This window comes from Drosophila grimshawi, unplaced genomic scaffold, assembly GCF_018153295.1.
Source record: "Drosophila grimshawi isolate 15287-2541.00 unplaced genomic scaffold, ASM1815329v1 contig_1377, whole genome shotgun sequence".
Lineage (NCBI taxonomy): Eukaryota > Metazoa > Arthropoda > Insecta > Diptera > Drosophilidae > Drosophila > Drosophila grimshawi.
The window spans coordinates 1182629-1209788 of NW_025062900.1; the positions used below are offsets into that span (position 1 = coordinate 1182629).

The window sequence follows — 27160 nt, forward strand, 5'->3', positions numbered from 1 at the left end:
TCAAGCAAGCTCGGAAGACTCTGGGTGGGGGAGAGGGGAGGATGGAAAAGAAACTCGAACTGAAACGGAATGCAAAGTCAGGCAAAAATTAACCGAGAATTTTGTTCAAAGCCATCGCTTTTTAAAATGCCCAAGCCATATGCTACCCAAATAATATCCAACAAACTATCAGAATTACTTAAACTTCTCTTTACTCGCCAGAGCGACAAGCAAATTGCTAAACTTTCAGTTATACTCAGCATTTTAATCCAAGCAGCAGTCCACAAATTGAATAGGCGAGAATTCTTACATAAATATTTCTTAATACTTAAATGTTTTATTGGAGAGGCAGAGCCATGATCAAAAAGACCTGGTCTTTTAAAATCGGTTCAATTTTGACCAAGTTGTGGCTGAGGAATGTTTGGACAAGTCCCTAGAAGCACTTTTTGTCAATTTAATTTTATCCCGTTTTCAACTTTAAACGTAGTATTATTCTAGAGGTGAAACCATAATCAAAAAGTCCTCCCATTTTTTGGAAATATAAAATTAACATGGAATTCGAGGCAAAATTACCTTTCAACTTTGAATATAGTATTAAATTGGAGGTCAAACAATCATCCAAAAAGAACATCAATTAAGTCAAATAATCATTAATAATCTCAATAACTTAAGTAGCCATTCTATAAGTGCCTATAAAGTAAAAACATTACAAGATTTATCGTATGTTGTAAGTATGCACTTTTAAAAGTTGACTTTATTGCCTATTTAGAAACTTATACAGTTTTCGTTTAATAATATAGTAAGTAAGTGTATACATATATATATATAGATATATTTATCAATTAGAGCTACTTATAGTTTAAACATTGGCTCTGCACAATCAGTTTTAAAAACAATAGGTTTAACAAAGCGCTAAAATTGAGCAAATTACGCGATGCGCTTGATTTTATACTTAGATCGAAATGAAACACATTCAAAAGGGGGAAAACGCGAGCAAACAATTTACAATTTAACAAAGCTGACCATTTGGCTAGTTATTAATAATAGTAATAATAATAATTATAATAATAGTAATAAGCCGACGAACTTGGAGCGCAATCAAACTATTCCTTATACAATACATAAGAAATGTTCAAGAACTCGACATACGTATATATATATATAAATTACACAAATCACACAGATATTACAAGTATTAAATGGGCTATAAAGATCGCTATACAATGCTGATTTGCTGATTAAAGCTAATTGATAGATTTCTTAATTGTCATTTTCGAATTGCTCTCTTCCGCTTCAGGCCTATTTTGGAGCTGGTCGATGATGTTGCTGCTGCTTGGCATTTCCCGCATCCGATTTATTTTCGCGCACCATTAGCAACAGTTGGAGCATCATCAGAGCCTCCACCTTGTCCAGTGGGTCCATGAAACCACGCTGCAACCACTTGGGTATTGTGGTGCGCGCGTGGCTAAAGCCCAGCTTATTGAGTATATAGTCGACGCCATATGGCTCAATGGACTTACCGGCCCACGAAAGCAGACGCACTGTCGGCTCCAGGTGCCACGTCTGACACTCAAAGTGGCGCCAATCCCGTACAAAGGACTCAATATCAAAGCTGGGCAGCTGAGCATTTCCATCTGCTCCTGGCTTGCTCTGCGCACTGCCATCTTTGACATCACCTGTTGCTGGATTTGTTGTCGTTGACGGAGTTGCTGCTGTTGTTGCAGTTGTTGTTACCGTTGTCGTATTTGTTACTGTTGTTGTGTTTGTTGTTGTCGTCGTGCTTGGTGTTGTTGTCGTTGCATTTGTTGCCGCATTGCTTGTGGAGTTGGCCAGATTTGTGTGGCTACCCTGCAGCGGCTCCAGGCTGCTCTTGCTGCCGCTCAACTTCTGGGCCTGCTGCACAGTCAAGTTCGTATTAGAGTTGCTCTTCTTCTCCTTGAGTATCTCATCTGTTAGGTATGGCTTCAGGTTGGTCTTTTGCGATAGATTTGGCGAGGCGGCACGCGCCGATTGAGCTCCGATCTGCAAAAGGGTTAAGTTGAATGAATAAAGATACGTTTGTATGGCATACTAGCTGGTATTAATTATTAGTCATTAACTACTTATTTGACAAATATTCATTTTATTTGTTTAGTCCTTAGCTAATTCTTTGGCAGGTATTTATTTTGATTTTATATTGAGTCTTCTTTATTGAAAGCTGTTCAGATTAATCGAATAGTAATCATTTTCCATTATTGTGGGATATTTGCAAAAACTCCAATTACTACCCAGGCATTGATTGCAAATAGTTCCATTTATGGTTATATAAGAAGTACGCACCACTTTCTCCTTTTCGGTGACATAGGACGTAATCAGATCATGCAGAAAGAAGAAAGCATCCGCATCGACGGTGACAAATATATGATCATCAAAATCGGTCATAAAACTGCACAAGACTTCAGGTTTCGTTTCTAGTAAAAAGAACAAATATTTTAATAATGTTTTCGAATGAGTTTTCATGATTTTTTTTGTGTGTTTTTTTTTACCCGTTGGTTCTGGCGTTGTTGGCCCCTGTTTGTGCTCAGTCTTGAAGTGCAGCTGGAGACTGGGCAGTGCAAAGATGACCTCGCGATTGTGATTGTGCTCCTGGGATTTGGCTGCACTGCTGCTGCCCGAGGCACGAGTGCGCTCAATGGAATTGGAGGCAATCTCACGCTCGCACTCCAACATCGGGAAGCGATCAACAGCTGTAAGAGGGAATATATAAGAAGATTCGTAATTAGATTGGAACTAAAAATTGCTGGATAGACTCACCATCGATCTCGCTGTTGGCGAAGGCATAGTGGAACCACTCATTAAGCGTCTTGAACTGTGGCGGGAAGATAATATTACGCGTGATGCGACTAACGATGGCCATGGAATGATTCTGTTGCTGCTGTCCCTCGACTGTCTGGCCCAGACTCGAGGTCAAAGTCTGACAGACGAGCACCTCGCTGGTGTCCTCCAACTGACGCGCCTCGGTGGCAAAATTAATCGAAGGCGACTTGAGACTGAACAACGCCCAAGCCTTGGACTTGAAATTGATGCCATGGAAGCAGGCGAGGGAGATGTTCTGGCCACGCAGCTCAACGGTGCCGCCGAGTACGTTGCCATGCCGTGGCAGCCGTGTGACCAGCGATGGCACCACCAAGCCAATGGCCTGCGCCAGCGGCTTCTGCCAGTGGCGATGATGACGTGCATCCGTATTGTCCACGCCACAATAGTTGGGGGCAGCCGTGGCAGCAACAGCTGCTTGTGGCAACTCTCCGTTGGGCTTCTTCTTGTGCTGCTGGCGACGCCGAATGCTGGCCGAACGATCCTGCAAACGTGGCTCCAAGCTGGAGAAGACACGTTTGGAGGACTTGAATTGCTGGGTGAAGAACTCCTCGAGTTTAAAATACATCTTCATTAAATCGGCTGTCGTCGATTTGGATATCATAATCTGTAGCTGATCCCAGCTGAGATCACCGTGTATGAAAATCAGCGCACGCGGTTGATCCTTGCCACAGGTGGCCGCCGCCTGTGTGGCGGTGCGCCACTCATCCTTCATGGCGGCGGCAAAGGTGCTGATGCGTGTCATCAGCACCGAGGTGCCCATGTAGTCCAAACGCAACTCCAACGCCATAAAGCTCAGTCCCAGCGTATGATACGGCTCCATGCCGGACTCCTCCTTGATGTGGAAACGTTTGTTGATCTTGTTCACCTCAAAACTGCCGCCGACAATGCCACCCTTGGCATCCAGTGCCGAGCCACCCAAATAGATGCCCGCATACATATTCTTATAGCCTGTGCTGCCTATGGACAGCCGGCCATCCGACCGGAAATCCTTGGTCAGCCAGACCACATTGCCGCACACGTTGCCAATGTTCATCTGCACATTCAGCTTGGTGAAGTTGACAGCAAAAATGACAAGAGTTTCCCACGCTGTAATCTGATTCTTCTCCGAGGGAGGAGTGCCCGAAGATTCAGCACTCGAGGATTTACCCAATGATTTCAGTTTGCGGACGGCGCCAAAGTGACCAAGTTGCTGGTGCGATTGTTGCTGCGATTGTTGCTCAAAGTCGAGCCGGAGTTTATCCTTGGAGCGACCCTCGCTCGGAGTGGGTGTGGTTGGTGCACAACCCGTTGGAGTTTCAGCGCCCGCTTGTTGCTGCTGCTGCTGCTGTTGCTGATGAACACTGAGATCGCCAAGGAAGAGACGCCGCACAATGCGACGACGATACCAGGCCTTGGGAAAGGCCAAAATCTCGGTGAGGCGACGCATATCGTATTTGAAACTGGCGCTGCCAATGTCCACAATTGTGGAGAAGCGTATGACAGCCCTGGATTGATCTAGAGCCCTCTTCGAGCTGGGCAGTGGTTCAATGTAGACTTTCCTGCAGCGAGTTATGTGAAACTTGACAAACTCCACATTGATGCTGAGCGAATCTTTGCGTTCGCTGTCGCTCAGCGGTGAGAATTGGGTCTCCTTTGAGGTCTTCTTGCCGCCATAAGGATGGAAGATGTACACATTGAAATCGGCGAGGCAACCAGTGACGCTCAGACCACCAGTGGGCAGCTGTTGATCTGCATGCGAGTGGGTTTGCGACTGCTGCTGCTCCTCCTCGCCACTGCTGCGCTTGGAGCTAAACACAATATCCAAGCTGGGCAGTTGCAGCATGCACTCCACACGCGACACGGGCAGACAGCTAAATCTAAACGTGGATGGTTGCATGTGGAAATATACGATGACATCGACGGGAAACGAGGCATAGGTGGCATAATTTGCCGGCAATATGTCCAGATTGACGGGTGTCGCATGTGAGGGCGTCACGGGAATACTATTCGCCTGCTGACGGGTCGGAATGGGTTCGAGTGTCTGCTCGAGAAACTCGAGGATGTGCGGCGAGATGATTGTCTCCTCGGGTATGCTTTGCAGCGTCATCCAGGCACTCAAAGTGGCACGCTTGTTGCCCAGGCGACGACCAGCAATTGCTGCTGCTGCTGCAGTTGCTGTTGCTGCTGGAGTTGTGGGCAACTCCTGCCCGAGTTCCGGCAGCGTACGCGATTGATAATGCAACTTGACATCCAAGCCGGGTATGTGAAAGATGGTCAGATCTGCGAGCAGAGCATTATGGGCACTCGCATTAAACCTGAGCTTGCTTTTGTCGCGCTGTCGACGCGACGGAGTTGGACTGCCCCAATCATTGCCAATGCTGCGCTCTCGTTTGTGCGTCTTCACGCTGGAGGCGGCGGCTGCAGCTGCAGCGGCACCGGCTGCACTCTCCTCGCCCGCATGATTCTCCTTGGTGTGCAGCACACACTTACCCGAATTGACCAGCACTTTCACATCCAGTTCGAAGTCGATGTTCGGCTCTGGCTGCTGTTTCTGGGCATGCGCATAGGCGTGCTTGCGTCGCATCTCCACTGAGATGCCATCCACATCCATTTCACTGGGCGTACAACAATCCTGACGCCAATCCAATTCATTATCTGCCGTCTCCGCATCGGTGTCCGCATTTGGCAACGACGTTTGACGCATGGCATCCGTAAAAGTCACTCGACTGACGCCCGTTTTGAGCGAAGCGCTGCGCGAATGACAAGATGCGGGGGTGCTCTGCAAACTGGAGATCTCATCGTTAGAGGCAATCGTGTCGAGACGTCGTCCCGCATAGCTATGACTGCCATTGTCCAGTGGCAACTCGCGTTGCAAACTGGCAACACCAGCGGGCAACACCACATTACCAGCAGCTGCTCCAGCAACACCGCTGCCAATATACGAATGGGAGCGACTGTAATTCTTGAGAGATCTACGCAAGGAGGGCCGTTTCCACTTTTGTATCATATCACGTCGAAAGTATTTATAGCAAATAGCTTGCAGCTCCTGCAGTCGTCGCTCCTCGTGCGCCACCGTATTGTGGGAGGCGCCCAACGTGCGCAAGTCGTTGATGATCTTCAGCTGCTCGGCCATCTCCTTTTCCATCATGAACGATCGCTTCTTGGAGTCGATTGTGGGATCAAAGACAAACGCTGGCAGATTATCAAATTCGCCGCGACGTCGCACATAAGTGTCCCGGCTGCTCTGGTCACCCTCATCGCTGTCAGGCGATTCCATCTGGGTTTGATCGTCCTCCTCGAAGCCGGTGAGCATGGTCAGCGTGTGTCCCAGTGATGACAGCTGTTTGCCAATGTTCACATCCAAATGGATGTCGACGCCCTCCATTTGCCACTTGACATTCAACAGCCACTTGGCATTCTCACCCTTCTTGGCCGCCGTGGTGCGGGAGCAGACCTCAAATGTGCCCTCGGAGACAACGCACACATTCATAATGGGCTCCACACTGCTCGGCTTCCAGTCGTCCAGATTCGTCTCAAAATCATCGGCAAAACGCAGACAAAGTCCTTGAAATTTACCCTTCGACACCAACGAACCCGAATTGCAAGCCGAGATTATTGTGTTCTCCAGCGTGATGACAACGGCGCCCTTGGCATCAAAATCCTGATACGAACGAGAACCATAAGGCTGCAGAGAGTAGATATGGGAAATCAAATACTAAATAAAAGTAAACAAGTGCAAAATACACTGATACCAAAGATTAATACCAGCTGATAACAGGTAGCAAAGAACAGGGTGGCTATAGAATAATATCGATCTGTAGATGGGGCGTGATCGACAACAAATGTTGCAGGAGTTTCTAAGTAATCTTTCTATCTATCCTTACGACAGCACAAAATCAATATACCCCTTTGCACCTTTGGTATCAGAGTATAATAATAAATTAAACTCACCACCGTATTGACTTGTTTCAGGGGCAAACAGATGCCCATATCCTCGACGGTTAGTTGCAGAAAGAGCGTAGATAAATTCGAGCTTGCTATTTGACCAAAGGCGACCCGGTCAAAGACCTGCTGGGTGGCATTCGGTGCATGATCATAGCAGAGATTCGCACGCTTCTCCGCCCAATATTCGTAGGCATTCTTATAGTTCAGCCAGACCAATATGGCCTTGTCCACGGCTATCGGCTGTACGTAGACCAGGGGACGCTTTAGCGTCAACAATATGAGCTCCTTGTCTTCATTGAGCAGCTCATCCTGGAAGGCGTTACGCAGACCGATGGTCGTATGGAAAAAGGCATATTGCTGAAATTCCGGCTCCGCCTCATCAAAGATCACATTCCTAATGATTTGACCGAGTGACAAATTGAAATCGATGTGCGCCTTGAAGAACAGCTTGCGATTACTCAAATCACCCAAATTCTTGACACGATTCGACAACTGCAACTCCAAAGTGCCAGTCTCGAATCGCACCGCTGACGAACAGGGCGTGGTGGCTGTCAACTGGATGCGTTTCATGGATATGTTGATGGAGAAGAGGATGCGCTTCAGTGTCGACTCCTGCACACTGGCATTATCCCCGCTATCCTCGGTCCAGAGAGGCACAGGTTTCTCACCACCATAAACCTTCTGCAGCACTTCGTTGATCTCGCGCATGAAAACCTTCTGCACAAATACCAAATGATTCAGCAGATCGGTGGTCAGACAACGCTCGAATTCACCAATCTCCGCGCTGGCATTCACATAGCCACCTTGTCGCAGCACAATGCCCTCAATGCTCTCCGTATTCTCCTGTCGATTGTCCGGTATATATTCGGCCAGCACATGCACCGGCGGCAAACCAATGCACGCCTCCGATGGCAAATTCATTTCGTTCTAGTAAGAGGAAAGACAGTTGAGTTTAGCTCATATAGAAGGTCTTTGTCCATTCCTGGAGGAATGTAAGTAAGGAAGTGTCTTCTTAGATTTTCTACTGGCACACAATAGTCCCTTTGATAGAATTAATGAGTGACTTTTATTTTGAGTAATCCAACATAAGCCGTTTGGTACCTGGCAAATTGAATGTTCAAAATGGCATCCAACTGCAACAGCAACTCACCTGCAGTTTGGTATTGAAGCTCAGCGTGTGCGTGGGCAGATCGATGACAAACTTGGCACGCTGCCCGGTGACACCCATGGAGCTGACATGATTCATGCGATACTGCGCCTGCAGAGATGGCAACAGCGCTGCATTTATGGACAGACTCTGGAGCAGCACATTGAATTGCATCACGAGCGGCTGCAGCAAACCATTCTGTTGCATCGCTGTTGCTGGCTTGGATTGGGCGAGGCGTGCGGCACGTCGGGCCGCCAGTTGGGGCTGCGGCTGTGCTCCGCCGGAGACGGTGCGTTCCCGCATCTCGCTGGCAGTGCCCACGCCGCTGTTGGTGCCGCCCGAGTTGCGTGCATGGAATGGAGAGTCTGGTTCCTCCGCCGTATGCGAACGCAGCGTAGAACGACCTGAATTGCGTTTGACACGCAACTCTTGGAGTGTCGATGACAATTGCTTGGAGCTGCGCGTCATCATGCCATGCAAGGCCACGGGATGCTGGGGAATGTCTATGTTAACGGGTCCAATGGACAGCAGGCCACTATTCTTGTCCTTGCCGCGCTTCGAGAGGCTCGAGTAGAGTGTCTGACTCTTGCCTACGGTCACCTTGACAACGGTTCTGTTGGATGAAATTTAAAATTTTAATTAAAATGGAAAGCAAGTTAGAACTGTGAAATACTCTGATACCAATAAGTAATACTAGCTGATAACAGCTGCCAAGAAACACCGATTTTTTATGGATGTTCTTAGTAAGCTACAAATATATGATTTGATCGATTCTCACCATAAATTTTTATTGATTACTGAAGATATATTCTGGAAGATATAAGCATTTCAGATTTTAAGGGGACAGGAGTGAGCGTATATATCTTATATATACATATCTTATTAATACTCGAAGGGGGCCACGAGTAATATACCCAGTTGGTGACTTTAGTGGACGATAAAGCCATTTCGGCTTTTTTAGGGGTGTTTTATCCTTTGCAATTATCAATTTTTATCAATTTCACAGCATCTTCTACCTCAGGTAACAGAGTTTAATCTTCACAGGACATAATCACACTTACTGTTGACTGGGCGCCACGCCCTCGAGCAGGACAATCATAGCGCGTCCTACTTGCCCAGTGAGGGAGCACTCCAGCGAAACGGGTCGGGCCTTCTTGCGCCAGGTGGCCGTGCTATTCAGCGTGGTGATCTCCGACTCAAGCTTCAGGCCCGATAGAGTCGCCAGCAATCGGGTTTTGTGTATCTTGGCCACTCCGAAGACAATGAGACGCGTTCGCTCCTGCGGCACGCCATCGAGCAAGTTCATCTCACGATGCTGGGGCAGAGGAGTCGGTGCATTTGTCACATCATCATCATCGTTATTATTGAAACTGGTTGCTGGCTTCTTGTGCTCGTTGAGGGAACTGCGCTGAACCACTGTCTTAGTCTCTGGCATGGTGCCATAGAGTTCCAGCAGATGATAGATGGTCTTCCAGCAGTTGGGCGTCTCCAGCAACGGTGGCAGCAATGTTGGCATGCCCGATTTGGTCAGTGTGTTGTTGTAATCTCCACTAACACTGGTCGCACAGCCGCCATTCAACGATGCCTTCGACTCGGTGGTCAGCTTGAGCATGTTCTGCTCGTGCAGCGACATCGTTGGACTGTCTCGCAGCGGTGACGAACTCGACTCGTTCAGATTGGTGTAGCCCAGCTTTCCTTTGACGGATTTGCCCGTCGATCGCAGCTTCTGAGCAAAACTTTGCGGTCGATTTTTGGCATTTGGCGAGGGTGTCAGTTGTATTATGGGCGCCATTGCACTTCCACGTGGCCGATTTGATGGCATCGGCATCGTCTCATTGAACTTGTCGTAGCGCTCATCCGAGAAACTCTCCCCGTGGGTAGCAAAACGCTCCGCAATCGAGGTGAAGGGTAGCATATCCGTTGGCTCGGAGGCTGTAAATGAATAGAGTATTAAATTATATAATTCAAATAGATATTGCGACTTATTAGATTAGTTCTAACCGGATCCTCAACTTACCCAAGCTACACTCATCCTTGGTCTGGCTCTTCTTGCTCAGTTCGGGATGTTCGTGGAACTCGTTCTGCGCATCCTTGACATTCTGATACATGTTGCAGATCTGATGGAGCAGTCGCAGCAGTGGCATATTCACCTGCTGCGAAATGAAGCGCACATTGAGACTAAAATTGATCACAGTGCTCGTGTGCTTCTTGAGCTGACGCCGTGACATATAGATGACATTTTGGCGTGCCTGATCCACCATACCATCGGACATTTTGAGCACCTCGAGCTCAACTCCGACGCGTTCGCACAGAAAGAGCGGTGTGTCTATCATGATGGAGCCACGTGCTCCGTTCGATTTCTTGTTCAACTTGGCGGCGGCGGAAGCGGGTTTGGTATTGCTGCTACTGCTGCTGCTGTTGCTGTTCTTGTTCTTATCGCCCGCCTCGCTGACTACAATATCCACGCGTATGGAATCAAAGGTGCCAATTAGCGATAGATTTGTGCCAAAGTTCTCCAGCGATGAGATATCAGCATTTGAGAACTTGTTGATCATTTGCTGTGGCATAACACCTAGACAAGTGAGCAATGGCTCAAAGATCAGATGTGCATCGAGCAGCTTTATAGAGTCCTGCATAATGTCCCGGCGTGTGTGCGTCTGTCCTGGCAGCTTGGGCGGCACGGGTTGGGCATCGTGCTCCTTTTCAGCGGAATGCTCCTTCTTCTTGTTGTTGTCCTGATGCTTAGCCATCCAGAAGTACAAATCCTCCTTGTGATTCTCGGCGCCCAGCCAAAACTTGTTCACCGAATTCGTCGAGCTCAACGAGCCCTCCTGCAATGCGCCGTATTCTAAGAACCACAAAATTAATTAATAATTTATATAGCTATATGCTATACGTATGCCAAGCACTCACCAAATTCTGGCACTTGTTTCTCCACCAGATTCGAGATAATGGGCAGCATTTGTATGCTGGAACGAGACGAATTGCCATGTGAGAAATTCGAGGCTTTGCTGTGCACTTTGCTCAGACTTAAGAAGCACAAAACAAGACGTTCACATTTAGGTTGGATGTATTTTGGATGGAGAATAGTTGGAGCGGGGTATGAAAGTAAAAACACATGCCATTAATATGCGAGACATGCAATAAGTCGCCACAAGCCAATCGAAGTGAAAACTTACCCACGACGTGTCTGGTGTATATTGGGCGATGTGGATGCTGATCTCTGCGAACCGGGTGCGTGATGAGCAGTCTCATGGGCATAGGACATGCCACCGTATTGTGTATTATCTAAATGTTGCAAGTTATAAAAGGTATTGAGTTATGGCACAAATTTATTGATGCGTATATCAATCAAAATGTTGGGAGCATAAGATTTAATTTCGTTGAGTGCAGTGAGCAAAATAATCAAATTAAATATCATTCAAGACAACTTTAAGTGAGTGTTTTAAATAAATTTGAATACAATTATTTAGCACACTGCACAACAGTATTTGAGATCCTGAACTTGGTTGGATAGTATAGTTGGATAGTATAGTCATAATGCAAAAGCAAAGCATCAAACAAAATGAAGTCGTGAACACTTAAAGCATTTTGAACAGAAAATATATGAAATAAATAATAAAAATAAATAAATAAATAAAAGAAAATACAGAAAATCAAAAAAGGATAATTGAGAGAATTGGAAAAGATAAAATCAAATAATAATAAATGCAGAAGAGGAAAATATAAAATCAAATAGAGTTGTAGCAAAAGGATCAGAAGTAAAGAAGAAATATTTAAATCTAGTCAAAAATAAACTTCCATAAGCATATATATATATATATACATAAATATCAGATGAGAAAGAAAACGGAAAATACAACAAATAAAATAAGAAGAGTTGGAAAATAGAAAAATTAAGTAAGAGTTGCAAGAGTTGCAGGAAGAGCAACAGAAGTAAAGGAAAAACAGGAAATTAAATAAGGATAATTGCAAGAGTTTAAAAAGGAAACATTTAAAACAAGTCAAGAAATGCCTTTGATATAATTCAATTAACATATTCTAAAAAGACATTTCTTGTATAAACACAACGATTTGCATGCACACAAAAATAAACTTCTATATATACATATATATATATACATATACACATATCATTAGTTATATAACAAAAAGGAGTTGACTGCATGCCGACGTGGGCAATTGCAGTAGTTGTTGAGCAGCTGAGTTAATCAAAGGAATACCAATGTGAGTTCGATGATGCTGTGTTTGCCCAAGTAATAAAGCATTCTCACTCTCTTCCGGATGGTCGCCGACGCCCGCATAGGCGCCCATTTCAACATCACCTTCACACTCATCCGCCTCGCACTCCTCCTCGTTCTGCGGAAACGAGAATGTCACATTTATCGGTCGCGCCAATTTATTTTTATATTGATGCTCAAACAATATTGGATTGTACAAGGTGTTCTTCCACTGGCGACTCAACACAATGATGCCCTGTATGAAATGGATACATCATTTAAATATATATATATTATTATATATTATAAGAATTGCTCACCTGTCGCAGCGTATTCAGGTGCGGCACCTCGCCATGCTTGAAGATCTGCTCGATGCGTTGAACACCCTCGTCCAGCACCAGTTTCTGCATAATGTAGCACAGCTGACAGCTGGGATCCTCCTGCAGCGTCTTCGACAACAGCGTGTAATTATTCGCATAGCGACTCTATAAAGGAGAGGGAAAGTGAGAGCGAGAAAGATTGGGATTATTTATGGCTTATATTAGATATCTGACAACATTGTGACTTTACTCTCCATTCCTACCTACCTTCTTTATCTTTGGATTGCGCTGAATCTTCTCGTTTTCCATGGCATCGGCCATGAGGCAGGCAGCAACAGCTGTTTGCCGTGTGTGCAACACTTTGAGCAGCGAGACTATTTTAATGGCCAGCCGATTGCTGGGATTCATCCAGGCAGTGATTGCTGGCGAGGCGGTGCTCAGCAGATTCCAATCCAATCGCGTCAAGTCGATCTTACGTGTGATGGGCACACAGGGAGGCGCCGCAAAATTGAACCACACCGATTTCAACTCGATGACGCAGGACGAGGTTTTATCCGTGCCTTTTACATTGGAGAGAGCCTTGTCGTAGCCACCATCCTTGGCAGCAGTTGCAGCGCCCGATTTCTGTGCACCAGCTGCACCTGCACCTGTTGCACTCTGCGCCGTGCTGGCTGCACCAGTTCCCTTCTCCACATCCTCATCGGGCGGCGGCTGTTTGGATGCAGCTGTGCCGCTATCACTGACTATAATGTTGTCCAGCGCATTTTGGAACTTTTCTTTGGGCGTTTTGGGTGTCGGTGGCTTCTTGGTGATCAAACGCCAGGCGGCCTCTGCTTTCGATGTGGCGCCAGTTGCATCTCCAGTTGTGGCAGCGTCACTTGCAGCATTGCCAGACGCGCCAACCAATTCGTTGAGATTGAAGGAGCCACCAGCAGCAGCAGCAGTCGATGCTGCCTCTGCCCCAGCTGTCATTTCGGCCAGTTCCTCTTTGCTGTTCTCCGATTTCTCGAAATGTGAACGTTTGACGATCTTAACGCCAACACCTTCCAGTCCACACTCGAACATGATGTAACCGATGCTCTCGATGCCCGTGCTCTCAGGCATCTTGAGGCACTCGAAGAGAACCTTGCTCTTGTGCTCCGGTATCGCTGTGACAATCACTGGCGTTTCGGGTGCACACGATTGCCCCTCGGTCTTGAGGCGACGCAGCTGCGCATGCGCTCGTCCAATATCGAGTGTTATAACTAATTCTTCCAGCTGCTTCTCGGATGTTTCAATGAGTATGGGTTCACCTTGAACATTGTCGGGTCGCGTCTGCGAGGAGAGATGAGCCAACAGTGCTCGGGTACCCTTCATAATGCCGCCCTTCTTGTGACTGCTGCCCGATTGAACTGTCTGTTGAATGTAGACATTATGCATGGAGGCACGAGTCGTTTTGCCCAGATGAAACTTGGTGGAGATGCCCTCCATATAAAAAGTGAGCAGTGAAACGCAGCTGAGATCCTGTAGAATTAAATTTACTTGAATATGAAAATAGTCTTGGAGATGGTTTACAATTCCAACTTACCTGAACATTGTCCAGTGCTGCCACGGATATAATCTCCTCCACAATGGATGATTGCAGCATGGTGATGCTCACCTTGGGCAACACAATCAGACCCTGGGTCTTTGTCGATATGCTCTCCTCGTAGACATCGCTTAGAAATGAGTCGCCGGGTCCTTGTAAATGTCGTTCGGTTGTCGAACGCTTGGAATTCGAGTGCACCTGTGACCAGTAGCTGAGGCTTTGATCACGCTTCAGAATATTGTCATTCTTCACTTTGGCTATGCACGAGGCGTGTATGAAATTGACAACAGAGAGCAGATGCATCGATTGTATCGTTGGCACAGCTGCCTCAACCATTCTAAAACAAAAAACATTGGAAAAATATTTATTAGATTGCTAAATAAATCAAATAAAAGTGAAGAGAGAAGCATGAGAAGAGCAATGAATGAAGTACTAAAAGTGCCAAAGCGCAAAGGAACAATAATCTTAAAGAGAAGACATTCGAGTTAAGTTGAAAGAATGAAGACAGAAGCAGAGCGCTGATCAATTGGATAATCAAATAAAATCAAGGTAATTAAGTAAATTAAGTTAAGTCCATATCTAACGAGAGAATCACGAGAAACAAGTTTAGATCCGCGAGAGAAGAACTTAAAGCGACCAACAGGGAAGTCATAATCTTAAGGAGCAGCAATTCGACTTATGCTGAGAGAAGGACGAGAAAATCAACGCGTTGGGCAATTCGAGTAGCTATACAAATCAAGGAAACTCACCACGTTGATTCTTGAATAAGTCCCAGTTTGAAATCACAGTCTCTTTGCTTCTAGACACACACAGTTTGCTTTATTCGAATTGATTGCATCCAAGTAAGCCAGTGAAGAGTGTAACATTGTCGTGCCATTAGACAAAACGTAAAATACAAATTAAAGTGCTCTGATTTTCCCAGAAAAATGCTGATACTGCGTGTAACACTGCTGTTGTGCTTGCTGCCCTTAATGGCAGCATACCCGGTGGTAGGTAGATAAAAAATACTCTTAAATAATCTTAAGTTAAAGCTGAGTATTGCGACAGGAAGCAGAAGTGAAAACTGGACAGGTTGCTGAACTCAACTCAGCCGATTTTGGCGATCTGACAAATGGTCTAAGCGATGCCGAAGTGGAATCTACACTCAATGGTTTATCGCTGGATGATCTGAATGCACTCAACAAGCTCTTGGATGACGCTGGCAATGGGCCATTTGACTTAGAGGGTGTGTAAGACAAGAGAGAGAATTGCTAGATAAATACGATCGATTAATAAATGCATCCTTTTTAAAAGCAAGCAAGCCTAAGAGGTCATCATAGGCAGGCGAAGAAACAGCAGTCCTACGATGACATGGAATCGCTCGAAGAGGATTTGGAGCCAGCGCTAAGCTCGCATAATGGTGATGCGTGCCACGATGAGGATGAACCCGATCAATGCACCGAACAGCAGCAGCAGCACCAGCCACCCAAGTGCAAAAAGCGACCGACCACAAAACGTTGCACGTCCACCACACGAAGATGTACAACGACGTCGTGCAAATCCATGGACGGTTTTCTCGATCTCAATGTGGAGAATAACAAGGGCAGCTCCTCCTCCGCCGGTGCCAAGCAGAAGTACGAGGATGACGAGGAATGTGATCCGGAGGATACAATGTGTCTGCAGCGTCAGCAGCGTTACAAGCAGCGACCGATTTTGCATGATTTTGCGGATATATCATTGAATCAGAATTCGCCCAATTCGCTGGATAGTCTGGAGCAGCTCGCAGCCCAAGCACAACGTGAGGAATCGTTGAAGTTGCCCAAACAACTGGACAGTTGGATCAGCAAAGATGCTGCTCCGGATGTGTTCAACTCTTGGTCGGAGGACAAAATGGTGGCCGAGGATGATGGACAGCCACAGGAGAGTGAAGAGGAGCGCCAGCAAGCGGAGGCCTATGAACGTCAGCAGTTGGCACGTGTGGCTCGGGAGGAACAGCAGCAACTGCAGCAGCTGCAGCTGCAGCAGGCAGCTGAGACTGAGACAGAGCAGGAGAGTTCCTCGCTGGATGAGGATGTGCAACAGAATGCGGCGCCGGCCGCAGCTGATGAGCTTGAAGCGGCTGAATCGTTGCCGCTGGCCAACGATGGCGACAGGTTGGCCGCATATAAATAAATACAGCACACACAAGTAACCCAAACCACACACAAAACCAAAACCAAAAAAAATCTCCACACACGATGTGCCAGTTACTGTTGAATTTTGCAGTTTTATTGCAAATAATGAACGCGAACCGGTTCGCTATCGCATCGAAACGGAGCATGGTGGCTACATCAGCAGCGAGCATGAGCTGGGCGAGCAACTGTTGCAGGCGGACAAGGAGCACAGCGAGTTGCTCAACTATGACAACTATCAACAGCAGCAGCAGCACTCCAACAACGAACACAACAACAACAATCCCAACCAGTATCAACTCGAATCCGGCAAACGCATCAAACGCGACAACAAACAAACTGACGATGCACCCGAGGTAAGTTTGGGTTTGCTTTTGGGATTGCAGTCAAATAACTCGCCAAGTTCTTGTAGAATCCCAACGAGAGCTATCTGAAGAAGCTGATGGACTCGTTTCCGCGAGACCAGCTCAACAGCCAGAGCAATCTGAATGTGGCCATCAGGCAGGCGAAACGCTCCCATTTGCGTGTCAAACGTAGTTAAATTCTTTCCATTTGTTTTTAGTTCACAATACTTTAAATGTGTATGTGTGCCGTGTGTATCGTGTGTGTGTGTGTGTGTTTGTGTGCGTGTGTGTGAATATATATTTTATAGGACTAATTCAAATAAACATCTCAATGTAACAATTAAGAGATTGCTTTAAATGTAAATCTGATGAATCTAATTGGTTTGGTTTGGATATTTTTATAAACAAAGATGTTGCTCATGCAGCTAAGCAATATGATATAGTTATTCGATCTAATCTTCAGCTTCAATTGAAGATCGACTTGGCTAGTGAAACTGATCAAGAATACATATATTTTATGGGTTAGGAGAAATCTTCGTTTATGAGCTATAAACTTCTCTACAAAATTATAATTCAATCAAATAAAATAGCTCTGTAGAGGTGTATTTTTGATACCCTGTACTTTTTACTCACCGCTGCAGGCCCTCCAACAGCAGGGGGGTGAGGAACACATTCAGCTGGCCTTTGAGTCTGGCCACCACCGAGGTACAGGCAGCACCGCCCTCCGCTTGGAGACTCATGAACTCGCCATCGTCGAAACCGTTGGTGGTCTTATCCGATTCCTCCTCCTTGAGCAGTACACTCGGATCCCAGGGATGTGATTTGGGACCACCCAGAAAAGTGGCCGAACTGTTGCTACCAGTGCTATTCTCATAGCGTGGCACAACTTTAATCTCACGCCAGCACGAATACAAATCGAAGTGGGGCAACATTTTGCTGCCAATATAGGTTAGGCCACCGTCCTCGTTCTCGTGGAAGAGCGGCGTGGAGAACACATCCGGTCCGAGGGGAAAGGAGCAACCATTCCAATTGAAGCATTTCACCTGCGACAAGTGATTCAAATAGCTGGCCATGAGAAGCGGTGAATCGATAATGGGTCGATTGACCTGCTGATGCAAGTTGACCAAAGCAACATCCTCCTGCGACGACATCGCCGAGATGAACGAGTTGGAGGACAACGATGGAGTGCCCGATGACGAGCCACGCGAATCAGCCTGTGAAATGCAGAGCAGTGTGTAAAAATAGAATTAGAAATTTTGAACAATTCAATTTCAATTGCAACGGCTACAAATCAAATAGAAATTTAGTCAGACCAAGTGGCGCAAGCAAGCAGAAAAGTTATTCTTTCCTTTTTGTTGATTGGCAATGAAAAAGTGCATTAAACACGTAAATTCGACGAGTTCTTAAAACTAGACTAGAAATCATTAGACTTAGACTAACTCTAAGTTGCATGCAGAATTGTGGACATGCACACAAATTTTTCTATACCCTTGCAGAGGTTGTTAGAGCAAAATAAGAAATAAATGAATTTATAATTATAAATGTTACTTAAATATTAATTTATTTTATATTTTAAATTTGATATCAATGTTCCAAATATAAATAATATTAAGTTAAATTTAAAATTATACTGATTCTGATCTTATAATAAATATAATATTTAAAATAAAATGTATATAAAATAAATATATATATAATAATATTTTGAATTGATTTTAAAACTGCCTGCAAGGGTATTTTATTTTCCTGTGCTTTCTTATTTGTTATAGATAGAGATACGAAAACTATACTCGATATTTAAATTAGGTTATACATAAAGATTTGCTAAATAAAGAAAGGTTCAATTTGAGTAGAGCTACGTGTTAGTTAAAGATTTAGTTTTAGTAGGAGTTTTTTTTTTTTGTATTTATACTTTGGTTTTGCGGTTTTTCTAAGAACTACTCACGTCGTGAACAAAGTGTCGGTACTCGGGTCGTGATGAGATATTTGTTAATTTTCTTATTGGTGTGGCAAGACCGTGAATGCGTCTCGCGTCTTCATTCTGGATGAGTTTTACGGTTGTTTTTTTTGTTTTTTATTTTTTGTTATTTTTTAACGGTTTGGTTTAGATTTCGTTTTTGGATGAATCAAACAGTTTCAGTTTTTCGTGGAGAGGAATAGATTTAGGTGTGGATTTTTTTATATAAATATAGCAGAGATAACAGTTATAGTATAGAGAGCAAGAGATAGAGAGATAGAAATCTTATAGATATACTTGAAGGAAACATGCATTAAATGGCAGCTCTGCGAAAGAACTGTGGAACAATGTTTTCGTTTTTGGGTGAAAGTGAAAATTGAACAGGAGCCTCGAAAGCAGTAAAGCTTTTGGTATATATATATATTATAATATATAGATATAGGATATACATAGTACATAACATAGTGAGAGACCTAACATAAAGCACTAAAAAAGTGTTTTGCACAATTATTCGCATTACTCTTTTTACCAATTCTGTGGTGCTCTGCGGCCGCTTGGGCAAAGTTTTGTTGTTCTCCGGCGCATGGATCTCCAGATCGCTGCGATAAGTGGGCAGAGTGTGGCTGCTATTCTCATTCTGAGCACCAATGCTGCAAAGATAAGAACGACTTCATAAAACTGAACTGAACTGAATTATAAGGATGAGGTAGGAGCACTAACCTCAGATCGGAGGAGAAACGTTTGCGGCCGGATAAAATGATTGAACCATTGCCGTTGCGCTGCTTCATGGAGCCGCGCTGCGACATCACATTCGAGATATCCTCCTCGGCGGAGAAGAACATCTCGGAGGGATTCTCCGAGGTCAGCGATATGGTGCGCTGTACCTCGCGCGGCAACTGTTCCCCCACATGCAGCGCAATGTCAGCGATCTCAAATTCCAATGGATGTGAGTGCGGCGCAGAATGCGACATCTCATCGGGCATCTGTGTGGGAGTATACAAAATTAATATCTAGCCAAGACTGGACTACAATTCCACTGCTCACCTCGTGCTCATCGTCGAGCGCCGCCTCGCCGGTCAGTCTGGAGTCCGAGATGCTTGTCTTTGGCGGCGAGACGCGTAATCTGTGCGAATCCGAGCCACGTCTTGGTATGCTAGCGGCAGCATTGGCCACCTCCACGGTGCAGTCATGTTGCTGCTGCTGCAACTGCAGCTTCTTGGAGGGACTGTCCAGCAGTCGTGCGTAGGGCACCTCTACCGAGGTCTGCCTGGTGCACGTATATCGCTTGCTGCGTCGCTCCAGTGTATTTGGCGAACCAATGCTCTCCCGCGATTTGTGGCGACTGCTGCTCAACTCTGGTTTGTCCACAACACCACCGCCAATTTTAAACTTAGCACCATCTGGCAGTGAACAGTGCTCCGATTTCTTCAAGCTGCCATTGCGCAACTCGACAGCGGGTCGATACAACTTGCCCTTGCCATTGAAGTCCGCGGCGTCGTGCAACGAGACACAGTGCAGACTGTACGGCGGCGTGTGGAAGACCAACTGACCCTGATGCAAAATACTCTCGCCAAAGCCAAAGTCCTTGTTGTTGTTGATGATGCTGCAAGCGATAGAAATGTTGGATGGATTAGCTTAGGTTGGGCTGAGGCGGTTGTCTACAACTGTTCAGAGTAGACCCCGCCACCTACTTTAACAAGCAATAAGGAGATGACAGCATTGAAATCGACTGCTAAAAAAAGACTCACAAATAGCGTGCAATATTATAATTGTCATGGACATCCTGAGCGGTGGGCTTGAAGAACTTTTGCCCGTTGCGATTGCTGCCAAAGAAGACGCAGCCACCGATGCAGCCGCAACGCGATGTCTCCGACGCGGAGCTGATTGCGTTGCCATTGTTGGACCACAGAAACCACAAACGTTTAAATTTCGCATCATGTTCGCGCAGAAAACTAAGAAAAAAGAAAAGAAAATTAATTTAAGCCAAGCTGCTAAATGAAAGCTGCTTACTTGTGCTGCACGAGATGCAGTTCGTGATCGGGTATGGGCAGAGCGGAGGCACCCTCCAGCAGAATGGGTCCCAACGAGGTGCAGCCAACCTCGACCCAGTTCTCGCTGAGCTCCGCCGTTTCCGGGGTGCGTTTGGGGCCATGAGCATCAGTGAAGCATCGGCGATCCTCGCGTGAATCGCGACGCTGCGAAAAGGAATTCGAGCTACGCTTGCCGGACTTGTGACCGAAATGTGCACTGCTGTTGGGCACATCCTGACTGGACTTCAACGAATCCTGATCGGCGCGACGCAGCTTGCCCGATCGATTACTGCCCGTGGTGTTGGTATTAAAAGCGCTATTGGGCACATTCCCAGCGTGCAACATAAACAGTCGCAACAAGATGGAGGGCAGCAGACCCGAGATGCCCGATTTGACGCGCTGCCCGTGCAGATTACAATTGGCCAGTCGAATGGGTGAGATCCAAGCGTGCAACGCTGTGCCGCTCTCAATGAGATAAACATCGACGGCATCCACAGAGACACGAGTCATTTTGTACTTAATATCCTCGGCCGAGGGACATTTGTATTTGTTCTCCTCCTTGGTGTGCGGACAGAGATTGCTGGGCACACCATGATGACAATTGCGCACCGTTTTTGGTGACTTCAGGCAGTTCTCAGGATCGATGGCGAGCAGCACAAGGGTCTCCAAGCCAGTGACAACATTCACCAGCTGTGGCAACGTCAATTTCCCTGTCAACTTGCCCAGTTGCACCTCGACGAGCCAGGAATATTCGAGTGTATCCTCATCCAGAGCACAACCCTCATTGCTGAACATTGCATGGCCGCGCACCTGCACCGCCGAGAGCAGCAGGTGACCCTGTTGGATGTGCTGCTCGCGTTGCTGGCGCTGCAGCGAATCCGAGGTGAGCAGATAGGCGGGACTCACCAGCACCTGCAACGTTGTCTCCGTATACCGTTTGTTCATCTCGAAGCCAAAGCGTTCGATTAACACCACCGGACACGGTGGATCATCGGGATTGCAGTTCTTCATCACATGCGCCTGGATATCATGCACAATCACCGAGACCATCACTTCCAGCGGACGATACAGTCGTGGATCGAATGGTTTACGTTTCTCCTCCGGTGCCGTTGTCTCTGATATGGATTTGTTGGCCAACTCCTTCTCCTTGGCCAACAATTGATCCTTGGGATTGTTCGGTGCACCCGTCTCCTTCAGGCTAACATTCGATTGTTCCATATCCGTAAAGCTTTGATCCTCACCGAAGATGTTCTCTTTGAGGTTGATGAAATTCCGCAAAACATTGCCGTAGGCCATCAGCACAGAGCTGCCGATTTCCACCTCGACGGTGACATGATCCGCTGCCAAAGTGCCCGGATCGAATTTCTGTTGCTCCGATTGCTGCCAGCTGCTGCTCACGGGAGATTTACGCACCTTGGGTATGCGCATGGGGCTCAGTAAAATCTCCTCCTTCTCCGGCGTGGTAATATCCGCCTGAGGATCTGGTCCCAGCGGCGGCACTGGATGATATACATATTGAATGGACAAAGCTAAAATGGGCACCGCCCAACAGTCAATCCAACCGGCGCTGCGCTGACAAATCTTGCGCCATTTTTTCGTATACAGTTCGGGTCGTCGTATCAATTTGCCCTCGCGGGTCAACAGTCTTGCGTTCTCGTCTATGGCTAGGACAATGGGACGCACCGAAGACACCTCCGGCACATACAGGCTCAGGTCGAGACCCTCGCCATGTATCCAAAACTTGAGCGTCACAGTCTTGGGCAGAAAATCATCAAAGGGCAGCGCGAAACTCATCTCGAAAACATCGCCGCAAAATCCCAAATGATTATTCTCCTGGTTGGCGCTGCTGCAATCGATCCAATTGTATTCGTTGCACAGCATAAGGATCTCAAATTCATTTAAGCGTATATTGAAATTGCAGGTGTATGGCACAAAGCTGAGTATATCGGGTCGTGCCTTGTTCGCCCAATCCTCGATGAGATCCTGGAAGAAGCACTTGTGCTTATACACAATATAAGCTGTTGTTTTACAACCAGCCAGCGAAATATTCCAATCCTGTGGTGCATTCCATTTGGTCGGATAATGAATGCGCACTTTGTACTCCAAGGATTCGAATTCGGCGAGGCTGCGATACTGGAGCGATGTGGTGGCCTCCACATGAAAGAGTTGTCCCTGTATTTTGGACGTATATCCATCGATGTGGGTTATCCAGGGTATGGTGACCTCCACATAGGAGGCGGGTCCAACGGTTATGTGCATGGCATTCGTCTCCTTCTCCTTGGAGAAGAGTATATCGATGGTGGCCTCATTCAAGACGCACAGCGTCACATCAAACGACTGATAGCTGCGCAGCTCGCCCGGCTGTGGTGTGGGCGTCACTTCTGCCTCCTTCCAATCGGATGGATAGAAATAGCGATACAAATGATCTCGCTGTCTATCCGCCCAGGGACCGTAGCTAAAATCGGTGCCCTTCAAGCAGTGCGCATTAATGCCCCAAACAGGTGGCGATGGCTCCACCACATCACCATTGGCCAACTCAATTTGTACGGGCTGCTCCGGCACCAAGCCCGGCTCATCCATATAGAAATATAGATCCATTTGATTGGACATCATAACCACAAATCCCTCGCCCATATAGCGAGGTGGTTCATCAATCAAACCGGTGTATTTTGGGCTGGGACAGAAGAGCACCTTGGCATTCTCCACCTTCGCCTTGACAAAGTGCATGAAATGATCGAGACGACAATTGGCGGGCTTTGTGCTGTACGTGCAATGAGCTTCCTCCACGGAAATGGAGAGTGTCGTCGGCGTCAGACGATTGCCAAAAACAAAGCGACCCGAACTAATATCAATCTTGATGACGGGTATTAAATCTCGCCAGGTGGTCGCCTGCATTGCCTCCGAATTCTTAACGCTATTGACACGTTTACTTTGACGGGCATTTTCCACGTTCATGTTGTGCTCCTTGAGCTTGTTGCGCTCCTCGTTGCTAACCACATCGGTGGGTATCAGCAGCGATGGCTCCAGCCCGAAAGTCTTCTCCAACTTATCGTACAAATCGGAGCGATTATAGATATGCAACTCATAGCCATTTAGCTGAACAGACAAACGCGTATCCGAATGGGAGAGATCTGTAAAGCAAGGGAATTATTAAAGTTCATTTGAATTTTAATGCATAAATCAAACTAACCCTCGGAGACATCCTTGGGCACATAGGAACGCCACCAGCGGAATATGAAATAGCCATCCTGCACCCGCATCGTATAATCGTAGGTGATGTACACAAAATCCCGGAACATTATCTTGCCGGCCAACGGATTCAATGCCACAGAACCAATCTTGAAGTAAGCACCTTTGATGAACCAACGATTGGCAATCTTTGTGATGAGCATTCCGATTACACGCGAGTTGTAAAAGGTGTTGTAGGTCACCCATGTGATCGTTGTCAGCAGCGAGCACAGCAGCCATATCTATAAAGAGCACAGCAGGTTGATCTTTAACATTATATCATATTTTTTATAGGTTTGGCAGTAAAACTAAAGGTGGAATGCGCTTGTGGAGAGAGCGAGACTTGAAGTTATCACAAATAAAATTGTTGGTTAGAGTTAGCTCTGAACGAGAAAGCTAGACTTAAAGATACCCTGTACCCAACAGTTCAAATCTTGCTTGGTATTCAGGTAGTTTTCCAATATGAAAATGGGTTTTCCTTAACAGAATCTGAGTTTTTTAATGTAACTTATAAAGTTGATCAATAAGATTTTATTTCTTTTATTATTTATTTCCGGCAGTTGAATTTGTTCATGAACATATATGTCTTATGGGGTCGTAGATGCTTCCATCTGCCTGTTACTCACTTTTTAACAACCATTTTCACATTTTTAATGAGTTCCCAGATTAGAAATATGTACAAATATTTTATTTTTTATTTACTCCGTGTTGCTCATTGTTATTTACAGTGTTTAATGGCATTCTCGGTATTCATTTCATTAATCAGAAATCTTGAATAACTGTTTTAGATAATGATATAAACTGTTTGATTCATGAGGAAATAAATCAGCAACTTTTATGAATATTTCTTTGTGCTTATAAAAATATATACTCGTATGTTATAATGTTGTAAACATACATATATAATTTTATGTGAAATTTATTATAGACATTATTAAATACAGCAAAATATCAGTTATATTTTTATATATGTATTGCTATGGCTTTTATATACTTTAATTAAATGTGAATCCATAAAACTTCCTAGGAACAACAGCTTTCGCTTTCCAATATTATAATTTGAAGAAGAAAAAAACTGAACAATCGTCTTGGAATAACCTGAGATTAGTAAAGTTTACCCATATATTTCGATTTATTGGGCAATCGATTCACCCACACAAGCACACACAGTACAGTATAGAAAAAAAGTTGAAAACGACTTGGATATCGGCAGACAATCAACATTTTATGATGAAAAGAATATGATTAAAACAAAAGAGGATGTGGAATACATGATTCACGGATTAGTCAAAATGATCGACTGGCACATCACTGAAAATGGAGCCGGAGAAGGTGCATGTTGTGGCCTCATTGATGATGGTGCAACCGTTGATATCCCTGAATTGCATATTGTGGCCCAGGAAGCGCCAATACCGCGAATGATGATGAACCTTCTGCGGCTGCTGCTGCCGCTGGCAGTTGGATGCTGCAGCAGGTTGCAAATAGGCACGACCCGTAAACGGATTGACAAAATCCGACCAATAACCGTCTTGCATGAAGTCAACGGAATATTGGGAGGCGATCAGGACGAAAGCTTTGACGGCGCTATTCACATCGCAGTCAAAGTACAAATTAAAAATGCTAAAATTCGATGGATGCCGCAACTTGGAACATGGTATAAAAAAATGACACTTCAAATGCGACAACAGCAGTTTGGGGCAACGCACAACTTGGGCCCGGATTGGTTTGATGCTGTGCCAGGCCAAGGATTTTTGATATTTACTGAAATCAAATTGATCGACGGTGGTGAAGAGATTCTGGTAGGCGGGCCCAACGGCCTGTGGCATATAGAACAAATCGGAGCAACGATTATCCAATATTGAATATGACGAATGCATGTTGTCCAACCCGAAACCATCATCATCCGCATCATGATCCATGTCATCCTCGTCCTTCTCGTCTACCATGATGAAATTGGGCAGGCTGCTGCTGCTGCTACTGCAGCGACGACTTCTCAAATCCTTCACGCAACGCATTATGACTCTAAATTTTAGCATTATTATATAGTATATATATATATTATAATTGGGGGGGGAAAAACCAAAATTTTAGATAACAGATGCAGAAAATCGATCTAAACGAATTGTAATTATTATTATTATATGTCGTCGTGTTGTAGATTCTCTCGTAAAGAGATCAAAGATATATAGTACGTACAATATTAAAATTTTGAACTTCTGTTTTAACACGATAAAAACAAAGGCTGTCCGATAAATATATTCGTAAGAAATGACACTCAAAATTCCCTCCAAGCCCCTCAACTGTCAGAAATTTGAATGGGGTCTGCCAAAATGTGGAAATTCTACGCCCAATTTTTCTTTTCAAGGAGAGTTACGGTTATTTTATATTGCTATAATAAACTCTCTTCATATTTTTACATTTCCATCGAGGAAAAATGTCATTTATTATTGTGTTGAATATTTTTTTCTTATTTTTCTACGATTCAGTGGAGTTATTACAATTGGTAAAAGAAAAATAAATTAAAAAGATTCATCAACTTAAACCATTTTTAAATGTTGAAATGGGTTAAACTGTTGTCAACTCTGTTATCAGCAACAATGTTGAGCAGTATTGAAAGTGTATAGTGTATAGTGTATAGTGTGCCAATGGCCAGTGATTGATAAGACACAAGAATTATGGCGACGATCGCTTCAATTAACTGTGACTATGACTGGCTATTGAAGAGGAAGCAGGCAAGAAACAGCAGATTAGGCGACGTTCGCTGTATGAATGATAAAGCTGTCCTCGGCTGATTCACTCTCGCTCACTCAAAGTGCATATGCACGCACACACACATACATATATACATGTAGATGCATATTTACCATTGGCGCATCGATTTTCATGTTTTCCAGCGGCACATTATGTGTGCGATTCCAGGTGCCCACTTCTGGAAAGCCAAGTGCCGGAAATCCAGTGTCGCTCGTCTCTTCCAGATCCATTTTGTGATTTGCTTAGAGGGGGCGGGTGGGGGGTTTTGTTTACTTTTCGTTTATTCAATTATCGATTATTCGATTCTTGCTGCGTAACATTTTTGCAATTATTGGCAAAATAATTTACATATTATATATATATATATATATATATATATAATTATTATATGTATTGCATTTGATATTTGCTTTTGTTTGAAATTATACACTCACACACACTCGCGCACAAATTTCGATTTTTCCCACTTTGTCGTCGTTGTCCCAATTTTCGTTTGCTTTTTTCGCACGCTTTCATTGATGTGACGTCACTGCCGTTATAAGTATTCAGCCCGCGCAACGTTAGCAAGTTGTTTTAACTTCTTTTCAGCAGTTAATTGCGTGTATTTTGCACTTATGGGATAAAAAAATAAAATTGCACTCTCAATGAAAACACTCCCATTTTGTGCTGCTTCTTGTTACTGAACAG

At 45.2% G+C, this 27160-nt stretch overlaps 3 protein-coding genes across 7 annotated transcripts; 1 reads left to right on the forward strand and 2 right to left on the reverse strand.

Moving 5' to 3' along the window:
* Nucleotides 1-711: 711 nt before the first annotated feature.
* On the reverse strand, nt 712-26777 carry LOC6562548 (transmembrane protein KIAA1109 homolog). Of its 5 annotated transcripts, XM_032736293.2 has the most exons (23): nt 26587-26777; nt 23685-23964; nt 20475-23625; nt 20213-20416; nt 19509-20067; nt 19185-19447; nt 18994-19114; nt 18453-18548; nt 17141-17721; nt 14014-14350; nt 12714-13949; nt 12447-12611; nt 12130-12382; nt 11086-11194; nt 10820-10935; nt 9924-10754; nt 8968-9838; nt 7910-8519; nt 6766-7686; nt 2773-6499; nt 2505-2705; nt 2299-2429; nt 713-2001 (listed from the first exon to the last, which is right to left on the reverse strand). In XM_032736293.2, the coding sequence occupies exons 1-23, from the start codon at nt 26701-26703 to the stop codon at nt 1279-1281; spliced, it is 15603 nt and encodes a 5200-aa protein (XP_032592184.1). In that variant the 5' UTR covers nt 26704-26777; the 3' UTR covers nt 713-1278. The 5 variants fall into 5 exon arrangements, with proteins under 5 accessions (XP_032592181.1, XP_032592177.1, XP_032592184.1 ...); XM_032736290.2 differs by having other exon boundaries at nt 712-2001; nt 2299-2705; XM_032736291.2 differs by lacking the exon at nt 18453-18548 and having other exon boundaries at nt 10820-10875.
* LOC6562547 (putative mediator of RNA polymerase II transcription subunit 26) lies at nt 14908-16851 on the forward strand. Its single transcript, XM_032736294.2, has 5 exons — nt 14908-15002; nt 15061-15238; nt 15311-16145; nt 16258-16519; nt 16576-16851. Exons 1-5 carry the CDS (start codon nt 14940-14942, stop codon nt 16702-16704), a joined length of 1467 nt encoding a protein of 488 aa, XP_032592185.1. The 5' UTR covers nt 14908-14939; the 3' UTR covers nt 16705-16851.
* On the reverse strand, nt 24906-25891 carry LOC116805277. Its single transcript, XM_032736295.2, has one exon. It carries the CDS (start codon nt 25756-25758, stop codon nt 25006-25008), a length of 753 nt encoding a protein of 250 aa, XP_032592186.1. The 5' UTR covers nt 25759-25891; the 3' UTR covers nt 24906-25005.
* Nucleotides 26778-27160: the final 383 nt, after the last annotated feature.